Raw genomic sequence first — 21,637 nt, forward strand, 5'->3', positions numbered from 1 at the left:
GACAGCGCCACCCTTTCTTCTTTTCTTCTATCAACACGCATCTATCTTACCTTCTCTTTCCGCGGAAACCCTCTTCTTAGGGTCCTGCTTCTTTGGTCGAGAGTCCATCTGATCCCCGTCGAATCCAAGATTTACCAATTGCTCTACTATCATATTGCGCATAATATTACGAACTATGTATGGGTTACGGTTATAACAATTCCCTTGGTACACAATCCACCTGGGGGGCCTAGAATGTCGTAGGTATATCAATAGAGGTCATCATAGATATCGTCCGCTGCAACCTTTAGCAAGATCGCAAACAATGTCCCAAAAAAACATACAACAAAAATTTCACATTTTTAGAAGCTCACGTCCATAGCGTCGCCCTCACGACACAAGATCTCCTCCAAGAACGTATTGGAAACACCTGCAAGCGGTGACGCAGCGAACACAGAGGTACAATCCCGTTTGGCTTCTTCATACGTCCGTTCCATAGCCGCGCGAGCTCGGCTAACAACAGCATGCGCGCAAACAGCCTGCACATCCACGCGTCTACCAGGATCAGTTCGCATCATGCTCTTGATCAACCCAAACAGCTCCGGACTTCCATCCAGATCCATCTGGCTGAAATCTTCCTGCCGTAGCCTGTGCCACCCATCTCCCCTACAAACAATCCAAAAATTAATAACTCGTTCCAAAAAGAAAATTAAATGTCACTCACTGATCAGGCACAACGATATTCGTGGCCGTTTCAAGCATCGTCATCCCAAGACTGCAGAAACATGGATACATCAGGGTCCACCCTATGCTCACGTCCATATCCACGGCTCAACATACCTGAAAATATCGGCAGCCTTGCCGTACGTGCCATGTAGAACTTCCCGTGCGAGGTACACCTTGTCCCCCTCACGCTCGAACGCGCCCCCAGGTCGGGGCCACACCGAGGCCATTCCAAAATCCCCGATCTTGAATCGCCCTTCGCGAGTGAGGAAGATATTCGCCGGCTTAAGGTCTAGATGGATGATCCCAGCTTCATGGATGAAACGCAGACCCTGCAGGCACGAGGTTAATTTCCAAGAAAAGACATGTCAAGACGGAAACAAGGGTGAAGAATAGATCATACAAAACATCTTCTTAGATCAGATGATTAGACCAAGGTGAAAATATGTATGCATAACGGAAGAAGGGACCAAAAAAAGTTTTTCCGTTCATCCGCAGGTACTCACGTTACTCAAGTCCACCATGACCTTCCACACCCGCGCCTCGTCCAGGCGCGGGAACGCCCGCCCGTACTCCCATAAGAACCTCCCAAAATTGCCAAGCTCGCAGAGCTCTGTGCGTATGAAAAGCGCGTCGTCCTGCTCCCAACTGTCCACATATGTCAGTACGTTCGGGTGAGCACCCCGCGCCGATAGTTGTGCCAATATGTCCACTTCTTCTCGCAGTCGCAGGCTGTCATCATATGTCAGATAAGCAAATACATATATCCGAATGACAGAACAACCCACCGATGCCGAGGGCCTTCAAATGGCTTCGACCGTTTGACAGCCCACACCGTGTCTTCAAGTCCGCGCCCAATCTTAGCGCGCACTTTCATGACCTTTCCAAACTCTCCGCTTCCAACCTGCTCAATCTCAACAAACTCCTTCTCAAAACGACCAGCATCTGAGACGTTCCTCACGTGCTCGATAGCAGACGTCTTCTGCGACCGTGGCCCAAGCGGAGAATGTGAATGAGGGGCAGATGCTTTCGAGGGCAGATGCCGCGCGATCGTGGGGGAGTTCAATGAGATCGCTGAGCTATTCGGGCTCGAGCGTGAGCCCGTGGTGTCCACGGTCAAAGTACGCGCTGCGGGCATAGGCCAGTCTAAAACATGAAATACAATGAGACGACCGATCACAAATGAACTCGGAACCGGACAAACCCTTCAGATTAATGTTTCGCCGTGTGGGCGTCCCACCCGCGCTTTCCCCACTCGAGAATGCCCCACTGCTACTGCGGCGCATAAGCCACCTTCCGCCTGGACGGCCAAGCCCGAGACCCTTATACTGCTTCCTCGAACTAGGGCTTATTGCCTCATCGTCCTCCTCAGTATCCGATCCACCAGTCTTGATCATCCCAAAATTGCCTTTCCCAAGCGGGGGAGGGAATGCAGCAGGCAAACTCTTCCGTGGCTTCTTCCCATTCCCATTCCCATTCCCCTTGCCCCCCTCCGCACCATCAAATGAGAATCCCACCTTCGACGCAACAGCACTTTGCCACGGTCGCCCACCATCAAGCCCAAAGTGGGACTTGAGCTTCTTCACAGGCGTTCCAGGGGGCTTCTTGCCCTCAGCTGCAGAAGGCTTCCCACCTGCCTCTAGGGTACGTAGGATGAACGCGTCAACGTCGTCCTCGTCATGACGGAAGTATTGATATTGATGGGATTGGTTGAATGAATGAAGATGCGCGTCATCGACGCCTGAGATCCTAGGCCACCCGGAAAGTGCACCAGGCACGATTCCGGGCGTAACTAGATCATCGCCGTTGTCATTATCAGAGTAAATAGAGCTCGAACTCGTGCTTAACGCCGAATTTCGTGCGGGCATTGACTCATCATCGCTGAGAACAATGCCAGAGTCGCGTGGTTTATACTTGGAGGGTAACAGTCCTTCCTTGCCTTTCTGTGACCGTGGAGAAGGCGTACCCTCTGTAATGCTAAACACGAACGATGTTTCAGTTGGGCCATCGAATAACATGTCCTCATCGTCCGAGTAGACCGTGCCTGGACCGTCGTTCAGAGGCGAAGAATTTGGTGAGGGTGTGTCCAAACCCGACCGCATCGTCCATGGCATTGGGGCGGCTGAGAAACCTGCCGAGTCTGGACCCGCATAGCTATGTCGATTGGATGTGCTGAGACGGGATTGGGCGTGCAAATCCAGGGTAGCGGCGACGGAGGAATTAGTCCGCGTACGCGAGCACTGTGCAGATTGAGGGATGGAGGGCCCGAAGAAGAGAGTAGCCGAACTGTTGGAAGCGAGTCGAGTAAAGGGACGGGCGCGAGGCTGAGACTGTGAATTTAGCCGGGAGGGTGTGTTAGAGGAGAAAGGATTAGGGCCACTGGAACCTGTGACTCGTCTTCGTGGTACGGGAGAAGGCGAACCAACCAAGGAAGTGGGCCGATTGCGATCACGAGATACAGAAGGAAATGCTACTGGTACAGGGGGTGGCTTCATACTGGAACCTTCAGCCTAGAGTAAAGTTTGATCAGCACAATGAACATATTTCACCGAAGCGTGGCTTCTAACCTTGGGTGATGGTGTGTGGTTCACACTCTCAAGGAGTTCAATGGAAACGGGCCTTGAACGTGCCCGACGCTTGATAATGTGCCCTCCTGGAGAGATAGCCTCAATGACCTCATCCTTTGTGCTACCTTTCTGTGGTACTAGTGCAGCATTGATAAGGAGAGATTTCTTCGGGCTTATAGACCGGGATTTGCACTTGCGGAGTGCAGGTAGCCTTTGTGCAGGTTCTCCGTCGGAGCCCCAATCTTCTATAATACCCCAGTCCTCATCCGAGTCATCCGGATCACGAATCCGCAGTCGCTTCATAGTATCTGCCTGTTTCTTGAGAAAGGCATCAGTGTCAGCTTTACTCTTGGGCTGGGGGGTAAAGCGAGGTGCTGGCAGAGGTGCAAGACGGTGAAAAGCTATACCAGAAGAAGGGTCGGGTTTCGGAGCAGAGATATTTAGAGGGGTGCACGTGGTTGATGCGACAGGACGCAAAGGCGTAGAGAAGTCGCCGCCGCCGGATTGCGCCGATTTGCGTTTGGTGCCCACGCCCACACGATGCGCAGGCTGGGTATTGAGCTGCTTTGCTGCCAGTATAGTACGATGCGAATCCTTGACTGGCGTACGCAGTGGTTGAGTGGACATGGGATGAAAGAAAGGAGAAGGCACTGTGGATGAAGAAGATAGGAAAAGGGTCGCTTCGTCGTCGTCTAATATGATTGGTTTGATAGGTTTGGGATGTGAGATGGGGTATAGACGGTGCACTAGAGGGGGCGATTTGAATGGAGATTGTAAGAATATATCGCTGTCGTCAAGCTCCTGCCCCTGATCCAGTTCATCTGCTTTATGTGCGGCATCTGCTGGGAACAAAGGCCGTCGTCTAAGAGGAGACGGTGTCAACATTGGTGAAATGTGCTCAGATGATACCCTGAACTTCGGGGGGGTTTGATAATGGGCTGCGCGACAGCTTGGGGATATTGGCGACAAGCTCTGGTCGCGCACCCTAGTTCTGGGTTTTTGTACAGAAGGTATGTACTGCGGGACGGATGTCGAGACCAGCGCCGTCATCGTCGCCGCTGTTTTGTTGTCGTAGTATTCGTCGTTGCTGTCGTCGTCGTCGCTGTTGGAGAGAAACAAAGGTGGACAATGCGGAAAGAAATCAATGAGAAATCAATTTACACTGGGGTTTATGGGCCACTTTCTCGGCCGTGGGAATACCACTTACTTAGGCACTCAACAACATCATGTGACCGCGTATTTGCATCCGTGGAATCTTTTTTCTATTTGGTCGTGTTATTTCCTTCTACTTGTGTCGATCTCCGTCGTCGTTACACGAGGCTACCAACCGTTGTGGGTTATCATTTCGTCACTTACCATGACAATTATCCCTAATCCATTGAGGCCAGCACAAACCTGCTTGTTTCATAGCTCCCCAGACGCTGGAACTTGCCTGAAATAAGTTTAGCCTCTTTGGTTTGCTTGGACTCCATCAGTTCTCATGTGTGCAGTTGATGGCTGTGGGCTTCAAGCTGTGGTTGCCTGTGGATGCCTGTGGTTGACCAAGTTCACGGAACAAGTTGCGGAAATTAAATTTATTCATTCGAGATGCTCGCACTACTTCTCGCGCGGCCTGGCCTGGCCTGGCCTAACGCCATTCTCTCGTTACCTCCCGACTCCTGCCTTAAAATGGAATATGCAGCTTGGTGCTTCTAATTTTTGTTCTTTTTCTCGACTCACAATCATTGTTTCTGTCCCGTCTCTTCTACTTGTGGTTGGTTGTACATCATCGTTGGGTCGCGACTACAGCCCTAGTGCACCTCATTGTTCCCTGCACATTGTCCTTGTGTTATGACTACAGCTATGAGCATTGTTCCAGTACGTACTATGGTTGTCCTACGCAACTATTGGAATTTTTTGACATCGTTTTACCACTCCGCCAAGTCATTTGTCCCTGATGGGTGACTCGTGGCATTATTCGCTCTCAACCGAATTGCTGACGTGGCCTTCTGGATCATGTCATCGTTCGCATCCGCAGTGCCGTGCGTTTCTCGACACACGCTCAAAACAAAGTAGCCCTCAAATCAAATGAAAAGCAAATACGCAACCGAGTTTTTGGTAGCGGATCTCCACAATGCATTTCAATTTGCCGTCATCGAAATTTTCAACGCGTGTCGTAACGCACCCCTTGAGCCAAAGGATCGAAATATGCCGGTCAACAATCGGGTCTTGATTCCCTTATTTTCCAATAAATGGTGGCGCATCATGAGTCCACTAGCTACATAGTAAGCTTGCTCATTTTTAATCCAACCCACCTAACAGACACGCACCACAAACATTTTTAGTGATTCTGGGTTTGGAATTCCAGCCTCTACTACGTGGTCTAACAGGTTAATACATCGTCTTGCATAGTATTCAACTGTCCTGCATGATCCGTAAGACTCCCAAAACATCTACTCCCCTCGGAACGCGTCATCCGTATAGTTGATATGAAAGGCATTATGACACATGCTGTACTGGCAATGTCTTGTGACCACATTTCTTGGAAGTGGATAGGAATCACACAACTACAGTCAAAATCGGTATTTCGTCGACAGTTCGTGAAGCTCCGGTGACTCACTGGCATCCACGTGTGGTTCCAGCCAGCGGTTCAATTACCAATTCTCCGCTGACGTCAACGCAGGTATCTCGTGAGTACATTCAAAACTAAGTGATCTCTCGAACGATTGCGATTCATACTCTGGGGCAAATCAGCACGCGCGCGCGCGCCCCTCGTTGCTTACAACGACGGTTTCATCTTCATCGTGAAAGTCAGCGTCAAACCGTAAGGAGATGTCCTCTGTGATGTCCCTTTGTAATGCAGCAAGATGACTTTATTAGAGGGAACGGCTGTCTTCCAACTACTAAATTTCTAGCTAAGGGGAAACTAACAAAAACTTTTCCCTCCGTTGGTCATGCATTCATGGTGGTGTGGCAGGTCTGCGTACCAAATTCTTGACGCCATGAATTAAGATGAATTCTTCGTGCACGGCAATTCGTGCCAAAAATGTCTAATGGTGACGTGCGACCGTGACAGCCTGCTTTCTGTGACAACTCTCATTGGCGTTAACGTTGAACGAAACCGTTCAAGTCTCCCTTAGACATTTAGAAGAGGGAAGACAGCATCACTGTGCGCATGCAGTCATCAGACTCATTGCCGTAAAGGTCTGTAGCCGATTTGTCGTCGATGCTATAGATGGCCAGGTGTATGCGTGAACCCTGCGGTATGCATGCGCGCATGGTGTCAGCTAGCTAGGGCTGACATATTATAACTCTGAAGCCCTAGCTTGAATAAATACGAGTTTCCCCTTCGCCAATTCCAAAGGGAAAATCGGCTTCAAGCTCGAGTTGGAAAGAGACCCATCACCGACATTCGTCGACTCCCAAAATATATATCACTTGAGGGTATAACTCCAGCATTCGGGGCCGGTTATGGCTACGACCTTACATTGTTTACAACCTGAACTCGCGGAAGGGCTTGATCCTCGCCGCAAATTGGTACTCTTTCACTCCCTGTCTTTTGCAGAGACTCTAGCCTGAGAGTGAATGGGTTTCAATGGCCGCGCCTCTAGGCTACAGCTTCTCACTTCCGGCCTCGCGCTGGCTGGCTGCGTCATCCCATCCCCTAACGGCGACCAAATGGAGTTGTGGCATGCCCAGACTGTGCCACATTTACCCCACAGTCGGCTTAGCCCCAGACTGACCATAAAGCTAGACTTTCAGCGGTATGTATAGTAGAGCTTAAACCAGGGTTGCAGGTGAGTGAAGCTTCACACCAATCACCTATGTTGACGTGGCCAGCTGCAGTCAAAATACTCCAGAATACGTGGAGGGGTATCCCAGTGGGTGTCCCCTTTCGTCGATGAGCGCTGAACAACAGACACTTTGCATTGAATTCAGTATTCAGCCAACTCACATTAGACGTGGCCCATCATTAATGGTCATACATTTGTATGTTTATTCTTGTGAGAGGAGTCACCTATTACTTGTATGGCCATTTGAAACAACTTTGAATAAGTTACATGTTGTTTCGGAGGTATTAAACTAATGCTTCTCTGATTTAGACGCTAATGGAAGCCTTCGAGCGGGTTCCGTCGCAATTCGGATCATAGATGCTATATATCCACGACATGCATGACACCTCGCACAACGTATCACCACTTCTGATATTTCCTTCCGACGTCGACTGCACTTATCCAGTGTCCACATATTGATAGAATCATCCGTGGTTGCTACCTGCTAGTTACCGTGGGTCACGGTGCTCAGTACTTATTACACGTTCTCAGATCAGTTTTCCTGCCATGGCATCATCTGAACTTGAAGCTCATCCAGCGGGTGTGTACGATGTAATTGGCCTTGGATTTGGCCCGGCAAATCTTGCTGTTGCTGGAGCACTGCTGGAACAACCAAGAGAGGTAGATCAACCTGATGTACCACACAGTGGAATTTATTGGTATCCCAGACATGCCCAATATCCGTGAACAGGTGTCTCTTTATTGAGCGACATCACGAATTCAAATGGCATCCGGGCATGCTCCTCCCAGGCACCCGTATGCAGATTAGGCAAGTGCAATTCTATGTCGACCGCGTTTTGAAACTGAGAGGAAGGAACACAAGTTTCCTGAAAGATTTGGCAACCCTGAGGTCGCCACAATCTCCTATCACCTTCCTTGCATACTTGCACTCCCAAAACCGCCTGGTGGACTTCATCAACCGTGGCTGCACTACTCCGACGCGGAAGGAATACTCGGATTACCTTACCTATGTCGCGCAATACGTGCAAGGTCAAGGCATCAGAATCGCTTATGGCGAAAATGTCATTGCATTTGAAGAAGGGCGTGAAGGCACCATTCAGGTCCATAGCAGGGTGCTTACCACGGGCGTAACTATAATTCGTCTTACAAGTAAGTGTCGATCCATTGCAATATTGCCATTCAAAAATTGATTAGGGATTGTTCAGAAAATTTAATCATCTCACCAGGAGGTTCACCATGGGTCCCGCGGTGTATTCAGGCCATCCTACCTCACCCTCGTATCATTCACAGTTCTGAGTACTTATGTTCTGTAGAGCCGGTGTTGGCCACGTTGAAGGCAACCACCCGGTCACTCAAAATTGCGGTTGTCGGTGCGGGGCAATCCGCAGTGGAAGTACTGCTCGACCTCCGCTCGCGGCTCACTAGCATGGGCATGAGTGACGGCCAAGCACACAACCTCCACCTCATCATTCGTGGTGGCTCGTTGAAACCAAGCGATGGCGGTCCCTTTGCAAACCAGGTATACAATCCGGAGTATGTAGACGTTATGTATAACCTGCCGAGTGACTCTCGAAAAAGAGTAATGGCAGACTACAAGACCACAAATTACGGGGCTGTAAATCCGCGTACGCTTGATTCAGTGAGTCGCGTGTCTTTGTTACCAATTGATCGCAATTAATGAATGTGACAACAGCTCTACGAAGTTATGTACGACCATCAAGTAGACGGTGACATCGCTAGACGCAGGGGAAATACGACGCCCGTGACCAGCGCGCGTATTACCATCATACCCTATAGTAACCTGTCGTCAGCGGAGATCAACACACATCCTTCACAAACCTGCTCAGAGCCAGATACGCTCTCGATTCTTTTGCAGAATACCCTCACACAGGATTTCTCTGAGGCAATATATGATGTCATCATCTGCGCTACTGGCTACGAGCGATATTCATGGATGAACCTCTTGAAATCATCCAGCTTAGGCAAGCAATTCGGCCTGTGCGCTACCTCAAATAATACGTGCCTCGCCGTGGAGCGCGATTTGGGAGCGACCGCGAACAGGAAGAATGGCAATGTTTTGACGGCCGTGAACGGGAAGAATGGCAATTTTGCAGCGGCCGCGAATGGGAGAAATGGTCATTCGCGGACACCGGACATGGGGGTCAACGCACAGGATTTACCATGTACATCCTTGGAGACCAAAATTTCCGGTACGTCACCTCCGTCCCCGAGTAATTGATAATATCTCTTACCAAGTATGACAGATACACTCTATATTTCGCGACGTTATAGACTTCTTCCACTGCCAACGACTGGTCATGGATTTATTCCGAGGATATACTTGCAAGGTTGCGCAGAGGACACGCATGGATTAAGCGAGACATTATTGAGCGTGGCGGCAATTAGGGCGGGGGAGATGGTAGAAGACTTGTGTTCGAATTATTAGGGAATTTAGGACCGACGATGCGCATGGATTTTTATGATTTTATGTAAAATACGCACCTTTGATCTTCAACGCGCGAATGTGTTGAACTTTACTGTATCATTACTGCTTGCTACTATTGAATATTGAACGCTTCAGCTTCGAGTTAACGTTCGTCATCGACACGGCGCGGCACGGCTGCACTCGTTTAGCTAGTATGTGTTCATCAACATGGTGACCTAAAAATGACCTTTTTCACTAATGGATAGCCTGAGATCGAAAACAAAATACCTGATACTTTTCTCGATATTCAAGACTGAGTCCAAACGACGTTGAAGAGTTTTCCTTTAGGGGCACGCCGCTTATGGAAATGACCTGAGCTAGTTACTACACCCGGTCTACTGGCATTACTTGCTAATTGTAGACGTATATTGGCTTGACTTGCATTGCACTCCCATGAAACTGTCTTATCCTTGTTTATCTGAAGCTAATCACAACGACTCTGCACTCGCACTCAGGATAGCCCGGCACTCTTCCTGTGCTGCGTGTGATTCTTGTCCTGGCTTGCGACCGCCAGCAAGCGTCGAGGTGGTTCTAGATGACGATGCTCACCAAAAGTCTCTACTCGGCGATCTAACACAATACGGCTCCGACGAAGAGGACGGGCCCGCATACCTCGAAACGTGTATATGTGGCCACGATGTAGCAGACCACGGTAGTCAAGTAGCCGCCTTAGGACGGGAGGAATTTTCTCGCAAAGCACGCCTTGCAACTCGTCTTGATGATCTTTTCCAAGTACGTCTTTGCACACGCCATTATATACACGCTAACAGCACGCGCATTGTGTCAGGAGGCAGACAGGCTACTTGACTTCAATTATACAGATGAAGAGATCGACTCCCTCAGGCAACAAATGAAGATGTCCGTCTCTATGGTTAGCATAGCGTCTCCTTCCATCCGTACGTCATTTATATTGATCCCTCCTACGACCTCCTCAAGTGTTTCAGAACATTCTTCTCCGGCTGATCGACCAATGTCCCCGGCTTCTTCCGTACTCAGTGACGAACCTCCCCCTTCAAAGCGTCGACGGTTGTCTTCATCTTCACTCAGCGATGCAGAAGAAGAAGATGACGATGATGACGATGACGATAAACCTTTAGCCGCCCAAGTCGCAGATTCGAATGTCGCCACCGTAACGAGTTCCAGGAAGGCTGTGACTCAAAGAAGCGGCAAGAAGACTTCCAGTATGAAGTCGAAAGCGCAGACAGCTCCCACAGGAGACAAAAGGCCAGAGAAGAATGGTGTTCCCAATGGTCGCAGCTCGGATCTAAAAGTAAAAGTCGAAGATAAGATGGATGAGGGCCAACTCACCCGCCTCGCGACTGGAGTTACAGTGGACACGGGGCCAGCATCCTCCGCTGCAGTGAGTTCTATTCCTATTTCTTGCTTGACCAACGCTTATGCTGTTCAAGCCTTCCCACAAGCCCGAAAAAGCTGCTTTTATTGAGCTTCGCAAGGGGATTATTGAGATAACTGCGGTGGAGAATGACCGACAGCCGCGCTCTTTAATCATTCTCACTGGTCTAAAGACCTTGTTCCAAACACAGTTGCCCATGATGCCGCGCGAGTACATTGCGCGTTTAGTTTATGACCACAACTCCAAAGCACTCGCAATCATCAAACGTGGTTATAAGGTCGCAGGCGGTATTTGCTACAGGCCTTTCCCGCATCGTGGTTTCGCAGAGATAGTCTTCTTTGCTACTGCATCCGTAGACCAAGTAAAGGTGGGCCGAGGCTTTGTTCATCAAGTATGCGACTACAACTTCTATGACAGGGTTACGGTGGCATGCTTATGGACAACTTCAAACAACACATCAAACGTACATACCCCAATGTGATGCACTTCCTCACCTACGCCGACAACTTTGCTGTAGTATTTTTCAAGAAGCAAGGCTTCTCGAAGGAGATCACGCTCGATCGCTCTGTGTGGGCTGGGTACATTAAAGACTATGAGGGCGGGACGATCATGCAGTGCACCATGCTGCGCAAGGTCAACTATCTTGACAAAGTCAACATCATTTCTCAGCAGCGGGAGGCGATCCTCACGAAGATCCGCGAGATGTCGAAGTCGCACATCGTGTATCAGGGTCTTTCGCAATTCCAAGAAGGTGCTCCGGAAGGAATCACAGTGGATCCCAAGGATGTTCCAGGGCTAAGTACGTTATCTTTCCTTAAGTGAGCTGGCGTCTCAAGTTTCTTGTAGGAGAGAGTGGTTGGACACCTGGCATGGAACACAGGTAAGTTGGCTTTCGTGTTCTGGGTCGGTTGGATATGACTTCTTGCAGCACACGTTCTGGGAAAAGTGCCGAGCACACCCAAATACAGCGCCTCCTGTCCGATCTCAAAGCCCATCCCTTAGCCTGGGCTTTCCTAAACCCAGTCAATGCCGATGAGGTCCCGGATTATTACGGTGTAATCAAGAGACCTATGGGTCTGTACCAAGCTCCCTGTATCATTTTTTTTTGCCTTAACATCTCCATCAGATTTCAGCACGATGGAGCACAAATTGGACACGAACCAATATTCCTCGCTCAAATTTTTTCTTGACGATGTTCAACTGGTGGTCGATAATTGCAAGCTGTACAACCCCGAAACATCGATATACCATAGGAATGCAGTGAAGCTCGAGAAATTTATGAAAGAGCAATGTGCAGAATATGCAAAGCGAGGGTCCTGAGGACAGTTGTCTTGTCATGCTTTTTTTTATTACGTCGCATCTGTATTATTTACCAGGGATCATCATGTTTGTATCGTATATGACTTCTCAGAAATGATAAATTTGTTCGCAGACGCGAATAAACAAATTCATCTGCCAGATCGAGTTATCAGCCACTATCAAGGAGATGTGGGCGTTGTGAACTGCTGATGCGAGGGAAAGGATTCAAACCGTTATCGGAGATTCGCAAATTATTATCATTTTATTGCAAAACGTGTAGGTCCGTCTTGATCAAAAATAAATTACATCGACACACGAATGCCCACAGGGCATGCTATTTTATACCTTCTTCTAAACCCGAAGAAAGGACTCTCCTGAAATCCTTGTGGTCGGCGAGAAACAGTGGAACCAAAGGGGAGTGCGGGCACCATCTCATTGTCTCACATATAATAGCTTCGACGTACGGCAACGAATCCCCGTTTTTGAAAGTGGGTATCATTGCCTACGACTAAATCGATTACATAGCAAGAATGAAAGTATTATGTCTCACTGTTTCAACTCCAGCTATGGAATCATGTTAGTTCGTAGCGATATGTACGGCATTGAAAGCCCACCAAGGTAAATACCAGCAGCCGCAGCCTTCATCACGGTTTCAAGTTCCTCATAAAGTTTAGCGTCTTTAGCGTCTTCGTTCGAACGTTCTCTTGCTGACCGATTAAAAAATCAGCCGCAATCGATCGTAGGGCAGTGTCGGCAGCCTTCAGAGGACTGCAAACATCTCTTTTGAGTTACGCACAACTTCGTTCTTCGTGTATTCGAAGCGCTCCTGCATTCTGCAGGTAGCAGCATGTGTCTTGAAGCCAAGACCGGGCAACCAAGAAGGCAGATGTTCGAATATTCTTACATTCAAGCACTGTCCGTGAGGGGCGCGAAGGTGAGGCGAACATACCAAAAGGAAAGGTTGCTATAAGAGCTGCTCTTTCAGGTGTAGCTTCCTTCACTGCGACTTCAGGTAGATCCTGGGCCATTTGAACCAGGGGATGGTCCTGCGATTTGAATTCGTGGCCATGTGAGCGACAGCACTGCCATTGCCGCAAAACTGCAGTGAAGGAAATTACGAGAAGTCACCCTTGTTGATAGTGAGACACCTACGTCCTCAAACTTGTCTCTAGGTTGAATGCAGCTTCATCCTGAAGGACTCGGAATGAAATTGTCTTGCTCATGTAGACTCTTGATCATACTTGATAGTAGCATCAGACCGCAGAGTTTGGTGAAATAACTTCCTGTACACTCTCCAGATATCGAATCTCCTAGGCCATGAATCCAGCGCCAGACTCGATGCCGAAACTGTAAATTATTGTGCATTTGCATTGGGTGGTGGAGGGAGCAGAAAACTGGGCGACTTTATCTTTGACTGCCAAACTGACAGGAAGACAACAAGGGACGCCGCTCCAATGGCTATCGCTGCAGGCACGCTTTATTCAATTATTGCCATTCGGAAGCCTGGGTTCAGGTGCCAGTTATGCGGGAACCACCATGAGGACATCCTGGTTTGGCATCGACAGAAATGATGTGGAAGCAGTTCAAACATGGCATCCTTTAAGGCCGAAGCTTTGAGGGCACTGCGATATATAGTCCAGACACGCGTTGTCAACTGAATGTGATCTGTTCTTGGGATGAGCGCCCACGAATTCCTGCTAACTGCACATAGGTCCATTGACATCATGATGCGCTACCAACGTATCATAGACGTTAACTAAGAAGAGGTGTCACAGAAGACCTCTGACCTCAAACGACGTCTTCCTTTTAGTAAGCGTCACGATAGTCAATGACTTACTTATCCTTAAGACTGCACATTGTCATAAACTACAGCCCTGGCGGCTCGATAGCATGAATGTTGAGGCAGAATTTACCAGAAGGGTCGCGGCGTCGCGTGAAGAAAGCTCTTCATCATGATGATCAGCGACTTGAGGGCAGCTGCCAGTGCAGCTTGAACAGGAAAAACAACTTGAGCGGGTAATCGAGTAACTCGTCGAGCTCGAACCTCGTAATAGTAGGCTCAGCTTAGGCTATGAGCCAATGTCAAACTATCAGTTGGAACGCGTCCTTCGTGGCCTCTGGAGTCTGAAGAAGAAAGTTGACCTGGTCGCTGTTTGCCGAACGTGGTCGACGCTGCGGGGTCCAAATTTTTGAGTATCCTTTTCGAAGGAGATATAAGATTGTACGATACATATGACCTTGAATTGAATTGATCATCACATCCATCGATCTACGCCGCTCAGCTTGTACTGTGCTTTTTCTCGAGCGCTGCTGATAGCTAGGCCACTGGTTCATGATCTACGTTTCTTGGACATACCCTGTTTGGTTTTGATATCCGAGTCAGAATCTCGAGTCAGCTTCGAGTCACGCATTAGATCAAGGATATCTCTCCAAAAGAATCACCTTCATCGCGGCAGTCACAGTACAAGTTACACGATTTCTGATATCGAGATACCAGGATGTCCTTCCCAAAACAAGATAGTGCGTGGTTTTGTGACTACGCCCGTCCATGTTGCTCATCAGCGTCTTCTGAACTAGTAACACAACCATTCAACTTTCCAAAGGAGGAGGAGAAAGTGATCGCTTACTGGCGCGAGATAGATGCGTTCCAGACGAGTCTGAAACTATCCGAAGGCAAGCCAGAATATGTCTTCTTCGACGGTCCTCCTTTCGCGACTGGTCTGCCTCACTATGGTCACCTTCTCGCGGGTACCATTAAGGTATGCGATCCTAGTAATATCTGGGTTTTACCGTTAGCTGATATGTGTTTCCTTTATCTAGGACATCGTCACTCGACATGCTCATGTAACAGGTCATCATGTCACGCGTCGATTTGGATGGGACACTCATGGTCTCCCCGTCGAACATGAGATCGATAAGAAACTTGGAATCACTGGCAAGAAAGACGTCATGGCCATGGGAATCGACAAATACAACGCAGAATGTCGTGCCATCGTCATGCGTTACGCATCAGATTGGCGCGTCACCGTCGAGCGCATGGGTCGATGGATTGACTTTGACAATGATTACAAAACGCTAAACACCCCTTTCATGGAAAGCGAGTGGTGGGCATTCTCGGAGCTCTGGAAAAAGGGCATGGTGTACCGTGGCCAGCGCGTCATGCCTTATTCTACGGGATGCACCACCCCGATTTCGAACTTCGAAGCGGGGCTAGCCTACAAGGATATAAATGATCCTGCAGTCACCATTGCATTCCCGCTAGTCGATGATCCTAGCACATCCCTTCTAGCATGGACGACTACGCCATGGACCCTGCCATCTAATCTGGCCCTGTGTGTTCATCCCGAGCTGACCTACATCAAGATTCATGATGAAGAGCACAACGCAAATTATATACTTTGCGATCAACTTCTTGGGACTCTCTACAAAGATCCAAAGAAGGCCAAGTTCAAGAAACTGGCATCCTACAAGGGTGCCGAAATGAAGGGATGGAGATATGTGCCACTCTTCGAGTATTTCACGGAGCAGGTATGTGAAATCCCTTCCTTGTTTCGTGCAGTTGCTGACTATCTTTCAGTATAAAGATCGCGCATTCCGTGTCTTTGTGGACACTTATGTCACGGCGACGGATGGTACAGGTATCGTACAGCAAGCCCCGGCATTCGGTGAAGATGACGCTCGCGTTGCTATTGAAAATGGTGTCCTCAGCGCCGAAGAAATGCCTCCTTGCCCCTTGGACGATGGTGGCAAATTTACCAATCCAGTCACGGATTTCGAGGGCATGTACATCAAGGTTTGTCATTATTCTTTGATCAAACGATTTGGCGGTGCTCATAGCTGGTATTTAGGTCGCAGATAAAGAGATCATGAAGGTCTTGAAGGCGAACGGTCGTCTTATTGTGCAGTCAACCATCAAGCACTCCTATCCGTTCTGCTGGAGGTAAAGCTCTTCCCCAGGATATTGATCGGTACGCTGACTTCTTTCCCAGATCAGGAACACCCTTAATCTATCGTGCCGTGCCGTCGTGGTTCATCCGCGTACAACCTATCGTGGACCAGCTTGTCACCAATAACCTGAACACGCTATGGTGAGTGCACCGTTCACTTTCCTGAAAATATTTATTCGATTCTATTCTTCAGGGTGCCTCAAAACGTTAAGGATGGTCGATTTGGAAACTGGCTAGCTAATGCGCGTGACTGGAATGTGTCCAGAAACAGATACTGGGGCACTCCACTACCTCTATGGGCTAGCGATGACTACGAAGAGGTCGGTATCAGCGTTTTTCAGCATAGGTGTGAAATGCGGTATTGATAAGGGTACAGGTTCTCTGTATCGGCTCCATCGCTGAACTCGAGGAATTGACTGGTGTCACTGGCCTCACGGACATTCACCGCGAAAAAATTGATCATCTGACTATCCCTTCGAAGATGGGCAAGGGCGTCCTAAGACGCGTGGAAGAAGTTTTCGACTGCTGGTTCGAATCCGGAAGGTAACTCGGTTCCCCCATACTGCAAACCATATTCACGACATGACTATTCCAGCATGCCATACGCATCAGCACACTACCCATTTGAAAATAAAGAGTCTTTCCTCAAGAACTTCCCGGGTGACTTCGTGTCAGAGGGTATCGATCAGACTCGGGGTTGGTTCTACACGTTGCTCATCCTTTCAACTCATCTATTCGGTACTGCACCGTGGAAGAATTTGATCGTCACTGGTCTTGTGCTCGCCGCTGATGGCAAGAAGATGAGCAAAAGTCTCCGAAATTACCCTGACCCCCATATCATCTTTGACCAATATGGTGCGGACGCTACAAGGTCAGTGTCACTAAATGATACATATTACTTTAAAACTTACTTGTGCCCCAGAATGTTCCTGGTCAATTCTCCCATCGTGCGGGGTGAAAACTTGCGCTTCCGCGAGGAAGGGGTCCGCGACGTGATCTCTCGCGTCCTTCTTCCCTGGTTGAACTCCGTCCGATTCTTCGTTGGTCAAGTGACGCTCCTCGACAAAACCATTGGCGTACAGTTCATGTACAACCCACATGCTCCTGTCTCAAACAACGTCATGGATCGATGGATCCTTGCTAGGTGTCAGTCTCTCATCAAACTTGTGAAGGAAGAGATGAAGGCTTACAGGCTCTACACCATCTTGCCACGACTCCTTGATCTTATCGACGAGCTGACGAACTGGTACATCCGATTCAACAGACGGAGATTGAAGGGTGAGGATGGCAAAGAGGACACGGTTGCCGCTCTCAACACGCTATTCGAGACACTGTTTACCCTTTGCAGGACTATGGTGCGTGTTCGACGGGAAAGCGATGTGACTGACCATGCTGATACATCTGTAATAGTCCTCGTACACTCCTTTCATGACGGAGAACCTATACCAGACTCTGCGTGAATATATTCCGGAGGATCCTTCCGTTCCCGACGCACGATCAGTTCACTTCCTCATGTTCCCCGACGTCAAGGAAGAGTACTTCGATGAGGTGATCGAGCGCCAGGTGAAGCGCATGCAAGCTGTCATTGATCTCACTCGGTATATCCGAGAGAAGAACAACTTGTCCTTGAAGGTAGGTTTTATTCGCCATCATGAGAACTACTTATAGATAATCAATCTGCAATGCACAGACGCCTCTCAGAGAACTCCTCATCTTCCATCCTGAGGAGCAGTACATTGCCGATGTACAGTCTTTACAGCGCTACATTCAATCAGAGCTCAACGTACGCGACGTGGTGTTCACTACGGACGAGGCCGCGTGTGGCATTCGCTACCGAGCTGTCGCAGATTGGGGCACCCTAGGCCGCAAACTGCGTAAGGACCTCGGACGCGTCAAGAACGCGCTTCCCAACGTTTCCTCCACCGATGTCAAGGCATACATAGACTCAGGCAAGCTCACAGTTGACGGCATCGAGCTAGTCACTGGCGACCTGACAGTACAACGTTACCTCGAGTTGCCACCCGCTGCTGAAGGCCAGTATGCAACCCATACCGATAACGATGTCGTAGTCAGGTTGGATATCCAAGTTCACCCGGAGCTGATGAGCGAATGGCTCGCAAGAGAGGTTATCAACCGAGTGCAGAAACTTCGGAAAAAGGCTGGCCTGCAAGCCACTGATGATTTGAATGTGTACTACCACTTTGAGGAGGGCTCGGGTGCAGATTTGCAAGACGCACTCAGGGAGCACACGGAAGTCATTCAAAAGACCATCCGTAGCGTGCCTGCTGATGTGAAAACTAGGAATGGTGGGGAGCTCGTGATAGAGGAGGAACAGGAGGTGGCAGATGTGAAGTTCACGCTGTCACTGGTTCGGGTATAGTTATTTCAAAGGGCTAGAATTCGAAGTAGACAAGAATCAGGTGGCGGAAGTTGAATATGTAATACTACCTGCTGTGCAATTAGGTTAGCGAATGCGAAGGCGCGAATTTTGAAGATGCCAGAATGGAAAATGACAGACAGGTGTCGGACAGGTGTGATGATACAGTGAGTTGCGGCTACAGATACAGTTTGAGGTTGTGTGGGTATCATCATTAAGTGATCATTTCTTGGTGGATCCAAAGCCACCGAAGCCCATGAGCTTCGCCATTTCATCATCACCGTCCATAGCAGAGTCTTTAGCAAGTGCAAGGCGAGCCTCCTCCTTTTGAGCCTGCTTTTGAGCCTTCTTCTCCGCTCGTCGAGCATCTTCTTTTGCTTTGACCTCTGCAAGCCGCTGATCAAAATCGAAAGCCTTGGCAGATGATGCCTCTTTGGTTTTTTCCCGTAGGTATGCTATTCGAGCGCGAACCTGTTCGAGGGTAGAGCGCTCCACACGGGTCGTCTGACCAAGTTTCCTGAGATCTATGGCTATGTTTAAAGACATACACCACTGGCGATCGTTGTGGTAACATACGTGCTTTGCTATTTATGTGATCCAAATAACCCGTACTGTCCCTGTAGTTCCGACCGCAAGTCTCACAGAAGAAACCAGGCTGCCCCGGCCCTCTTGCGCCGGGATTCTGCACAACCATGGTTTTTCCGAGATTTTTGTCCAGTTCGAGAGAGGTTTCTCGACGTTTCATGAGCTCTGTCGGCTTCGGAAGGTCCTCTTTTGGGGCCTTGCGGGGTTTCTTGCCTGCATGACGAAGTAGTACCCGGTTTGAAAGGCTAGCTGTAGATATTGCGTACCTTGTTTCATGCGCTCCTCGTTTTCTTGCATTCTGGTCCTTTCTTCATCGTCCTTTTTCCGCGCCCGTTCAGCATATTCTTCCTTGTCCCATTTCTTCCTGAAATCAGTGTCGCCGGCCTTGGTACCATATGCGCCAGCCTTCTCAGCCATGATGGTTGGAGTATAGAAGGGATCACGTCACGTGGCGCCTCAACCAGTCCTTCTTGCAACGGAATATTTGCGTCTTGCACTGACCTCCGCAGTGGCAGCCAGTTATCGTCTGCTCTTTCCATGCTTTGCGACTCTAGTCTATAGAATGGACTTTGGCGATGCAGTTCCGCTCTCTACCTCTTTTCCTCTCCCATTTCGCGTGCTGTTTCTGATCGGCTTGGGCATACTAGGATGGGCGACTAACCTCCATGGACTACACCTACTCGGGATTGATGCAGGGTCAGCACTAGATTTGCACTCTGGTCGTATCTTTTTGCCTACGACCTCCTCGTCTCCACGACCATCTTCGTCTCCACGAGTGGCTTACATGCCCATATACCGTCTATTCGCGGGATATACAGCTTGGTGTTTTGCTGGATGGTCTTTCTTCAGACTCGCTACTCACTCGAACGCTATGTTGGTGGATGCCTTCAAATTCATCCCTGCATTGAGCTCCCTGGGTGTGCTCACAACTCTCATATGTCCATTTGAGTTGTGTCAAAAGCGCGAGAGAGATCTGTTCCTCCAGTAAGATTATCATCCATGTCACTTTATGATAGCGCTGTAATTATTTTCAACAGGAGCGCTGCAAGGTGTCTATTCTCTTCAATGGATAGCCCAGTGTATTTTTCAGATGTAGTCTTCGCGGACGTGTTCACGTCATTTGCAAAAGTCTTTGGCGACGTTTGGCTTTCTCTGTGCATGTTACTTCCACACGGAAGTCTTTTGTCTCCCCCACCCCTTGATGGCCTCTCTCAATGGGTACTTCCAGCGCTGATGAGGTATGTGCCTCTCACCCCGTTTGTGCAAATCTATACTCACGGGATTCAGTCTACCGTATATTGTTCGATTCCGCCAGTGCCTAATCGAGCTCCGGTCTCCTACCAACACCAGTAAGCGACCCCTCTTCAATGCACTAAAATACGCATCCTCGTTCCCGGTGATATTCCTTTCTGCCGCCCAAAGAATTGTGGTACTAGACCTCGCAGAAGAGAAGGGCGAATTGATCGCACGGGAGCCATGGCACGGGGAACATCCGCTATTTCGCCTATGGTAAGGTTCTTAAATTTACCATCGCTGAGTGATGCTACGTTGATTATTTAGGCTTTTAGCCGCGGCTGTGAACTCGCTGTATTCCTTCTGGTGGGATCTAACCAATGATTGGGGTCTTGACCTTCTGAAACCACGTTCTGCGGAGTCGCGAAGCAACCCCCCGCGACCCCTTGTGCTTCCGTCTCTCCACTTAAAGGCCTCTTCCATTGCTGGGTCTTCCGAGACACATGGCGTCACACAGTCTCACCCCTCTTCCGGCCACCAAGTTCATGGTGGCGCAATATACCGTCACCAGTCATACCCTTATGGACTTCGACCAGTGCTACTCTACCCACTTCTGGTATACCCCCTGGTTATATTTTTCAACCTCGTGCTCCGCATGACATGGTCGATTAAACTATCAAGTCATCTATATTCGCAGTCGGAAGGAAGTGCTCTTATGCTCTGGCTTGAGGTTGCGGAAATCTTGCGACGATGGATGTGGGTCTTCGTTCGGGTAGAATGGGAGGTTGTGAAGAATGCACAACACAAATCTCAGATTGCGTCAAACGGAACTGTGCCAGAGGAGGTTGAGTTGATGCCATCAAACCGTTCTGATCCTATGGGTAATGATTAGATGCGCGCATCAGAACGCTCAGGATAGTGATTTGTATTGTAGTAAGTAATCGGGTTCACTGGTCAGGGTTCATAACACTATACTAACGGAACAGCTCATAGTATAGCATCTTGGAGCAATTATTAATACATTAGGCACCGATATGATATGAAGTTCCCGTGCTGGGGTGGTCTTTCTCGCGGGGTGCTCCGACACTCGCCTAAAGCTATCCGTACTTATATCTGAACAAGGTCCACTCAGGGCCACTCGGGTGGGTGTGTGTGTCTGGTAAGGAGTGTTCCGTCTGAACGTGAGATGAGACTGACTGCTCGGACAGTCCCACCTGCCCATCTGCTAACTATTGTTATTGAACTCGGACGTCCGCCATACATAGTGTGAGTAAGAAACGGTTTCTTCCGATCCCGTCCGCATGAGGTCTCCAAG

At 49.1% G+C, this 21,637-nt stretch overlaps 6 protein-coding genes across 6 annotated transcripts; 4 read left to right on the forward strand and 2 right to left on the reverse strand.

Moving 5' to 3' along the window:
* Positions 1 to 7: 7 nt before the first annotated feature.
* On the reverse strand, positions 8 to 4,430 carry DEU56DRAFT_578874 (uncharacterized protein). The gene is made up of 7 exons (XM_041346913.1): positions 3,270 to 4,430; positions 1,907 to 3,212; positions 1,491 to 1,848; positions 1,209 to 1,434; positions 820 to 1,034; positions 704 to 754; positions 8 to 645 (listed from the first exon to the last, which is right to left on the reverse strand). The coding sequence occupies exons 1-7, from the start codon at positions 4,317 to 4,319 to the stop codon at positions 342 to 344; spliced, it is 3,510 nt and encodes a 1,169-aa protein (XP_041212975.1). The 5' UTR covers positions 4,320 to 4,430; the 3' UTR covers positions 8 to 341.
* A 2,920-nt stretch (positions 4,431 to 7,350) lies between these two features.
* On the forward strand, positions 7,351 to 9,655 carry DEU56DRAFT_778956 (L-lysine 6-monooxygenase (NADPH-requiring)-domain-containing protein). The gene is made up of 6 exons (XM_041351851.1): positions 7,351 to 7,702; positions 7,750 to 7,850; positions 7,905 to 8,191; positions 8,248 to 8,681; positions 8,736 to 9,252; positions 9,307 to 9,655. Exons 1-6 carry the CDS (start codon positions 7,589 to 7,591, stop codon positions 9,486 to 9,488), a joined length of 1,635 nt encoding a protein of 544 aa, XP_041212976.1. The 5' UTR covers positions 7,351 to 7,588; the 3' UTR covers positions 9,489 to 9,655.
* Positions 9,656 to 9,872: 217 nt separating this feature from the next.
* DEU56DRAFT_778957 (uncharacterized protein) lies at positions 9,873 to 12,315 on the forward strand. The gene is made up of 8 exons (XM_041351852.1): positions 9,873 to 10,259; positions 10,315 to 10,423; positions 10,472 to 10,887; positions 10,937 to 11,248; positions 11,299 to 11,680; positions 11,728 to 11,761; positions 11,810 to 11,955; positions 12,008 to 12,315. Exons 1-8 carry the CDS (start codon positions 9,921 to 9,923, stop codon positions 12,199 to 12,201), a joined length of 1,932 nt encoding a protein of 643 aa, XP_041212977.1. The 5' UTR covers positions 9,873 to 9,920; the 3' UTR covers positions 12,202 to 12,315.
* Positions 12,316 to 14,678: 2,363 nt separating this feature from the next.
* Positions 14,679 to 18,507, forward strand: DEU56DRAFT_728447 (tRNA synthetases class I-domain-containing protein; the record flags this gene model as incomplete). The annotated part of the gene is made up of 11 exons (XM_041348046.1): positions 14,679 to 14,939; positions 15,001 to 15,708; positions 15,758 to 15,973; positions 16,029 to 16,120; positions 16,170 to 16,268; positions 16,321 to 16,447; positions 16,504 to 16,670; positions 16,723 to 16,998; positions 17,050 to 17,482; positions 17,538 to 17,759; positions 17,818 to 18,507. 11 exons carry the CDS (start codon positions 14,679 to 14,681, stop codon positions 18,505 to 18,507), a joined length of 3,291 nt encoding a protein of 1,096 aa, XP_041212978.1.
* A 219-nt stretch (positions 18,508 to 18,726) lies between these two features.
* DEU56DRAFT_869172 (uncharacterized protein) lies at positions 18,727 to 19,506 on the reverse strand (the record flags this gene model as incomplete). The annotated part of the gene is made up of 3 exons (XM_041355537.1): positions 18,727 to 19,028; positions 19,081 to 19,302; positions 19,356 to 19,506. The coding sequence occupies 3 exons, from the start codon at positions 19,504 to 19,506 to the stop codon at positions 18,727 to 18,729; spliced, it is 675 nt and encodes a 224-aa protein (XP_041212979.1).
* Positions 19,507 to 19,544: 38 nt separating this feature from the next.
* On the forward strand, positions 19,545 to 21,390 carry DEU56DRAFT_778982 (EXS family-domain-containing protein). Its single transcript, XM_041351853.1, has 4 exons — positions 19,545 to 20,073; positions 20,127 to 20,327; positions 20,377 to 20,598; positions 20,650 to 21,390. The coding sequence occupies exons 1-4, from the start codon at positions 19,652 to 19,654 to the stop codon at positions 21,212 to 21,214; spliced, it is 1,410 nt and encodes a 469-aa protein (XP_041212980.1). The 5' UTR covers positions 19,545 to 19,651; the 3' UTR covers positions 21,215 to 21,390.
* Positions 21,391 to 21,637: the final 247 nt, after the last annotated feature.

Source organism: Suillus clintonianus (genome assembly GCF_016758775.1).
Source record: "Suillus clintonianus strain FC179 chromosome Unknown DEU56scaffold_9, whole genome shotgun sequence".
NCBI classification, from domain to species: Eukaryota; Fungi; Basidiomycota; class Agaricomycetes; order Boletales; family Suillaceae; genus Suillus; species Suillus clintonianus.

Bases quoted from the DNA above. Each gene is read 5' to 3' on its own strand.
- DEU56DRAFT_578874 (XM_041346913.1), bottom strand. From the start codon at position 4,319: ATGACGGCGCTGGTCTCGACATCCGTCCCGCAGTACATACCTTCTGTA. The intron at 1,435-1,490 runs GTGGGTTGTTCT...ATATGATGACAG, and splicing joins TTTGAAGGCCCTCGGCATCG to CCTGCGACTGCGAGAAGAAG. The intron at 1,035-1,208 runs GTGAGTACCTGC...TCGTGCCTGCAG, and splicing joins TCATGGTGGACTTGAGTAAC to GGTCTGCGTTTCATCCATGA.
- DEU56DRAFT_778956 (XM_041351851.1), top strand. From the start codon at position 7,589: ATGGCATCATCTGAACTTGAAGCTCATCCAGCGGGTGTGTACGATGTA. The intron at 7,703-7,749 runs GTAGATCAACCT...TTGGTATCCCAG, and splicing joins TGCTGGAACAACCAAGAGAG to ACATGCCCAATATCCGTGAA. The intron at 8,682-8,735 runs GTGAGTCGCGTG...ATGTGACAACAG, and splicing joins ATCCGCGTACGCTTGATTCA to CTCTACGAAGTTATGTACGA.
- DEU56DRAFT_778957 (XM_041351852.1), top strand. From the start codon at position 9,921: ATGAAACTGTCTTATCCTTGTTTATCTGAAGCTAATCACAACGACTCT. The intron at 10,260-10,314 runs GTACGTCTTTGC...GCATTGTGTCAG, and splicing joins GTCTTGATGATCTTTTCCAA to GAGGCAGACAGGCTACTTGA. The intron at 10,424-10,471 runs GTACGTCATTTA...CAAGTGTTTCAG, and splicing joins CATAGCGTCTCCTTCCATCC to AACATTCTTCTCCGGCTGAT.
- DEU56DRAFT_778982 (XM_041351853.1), top strand. From the start codon at position 19,652: ATGGACTTTGGCGATGCAGTTCCGCTCTCTACCTCTTTTCCTCTCCCA. The intron at 20,328-20,376 runs GTATGTGCCTCT...CACGGGATTCAG, and splicing joins GTACTTCCAGCGCTGATGAG to TCTACCGTATATTGTTCGAT. The intron at 20,599-20,649 runs GTAAGGTTCTTA...TTGATTATTTAG, and splicing joins CATCCGCTATTTCGCCTATG to GCTTTTAGCCGCGGCTGTGA.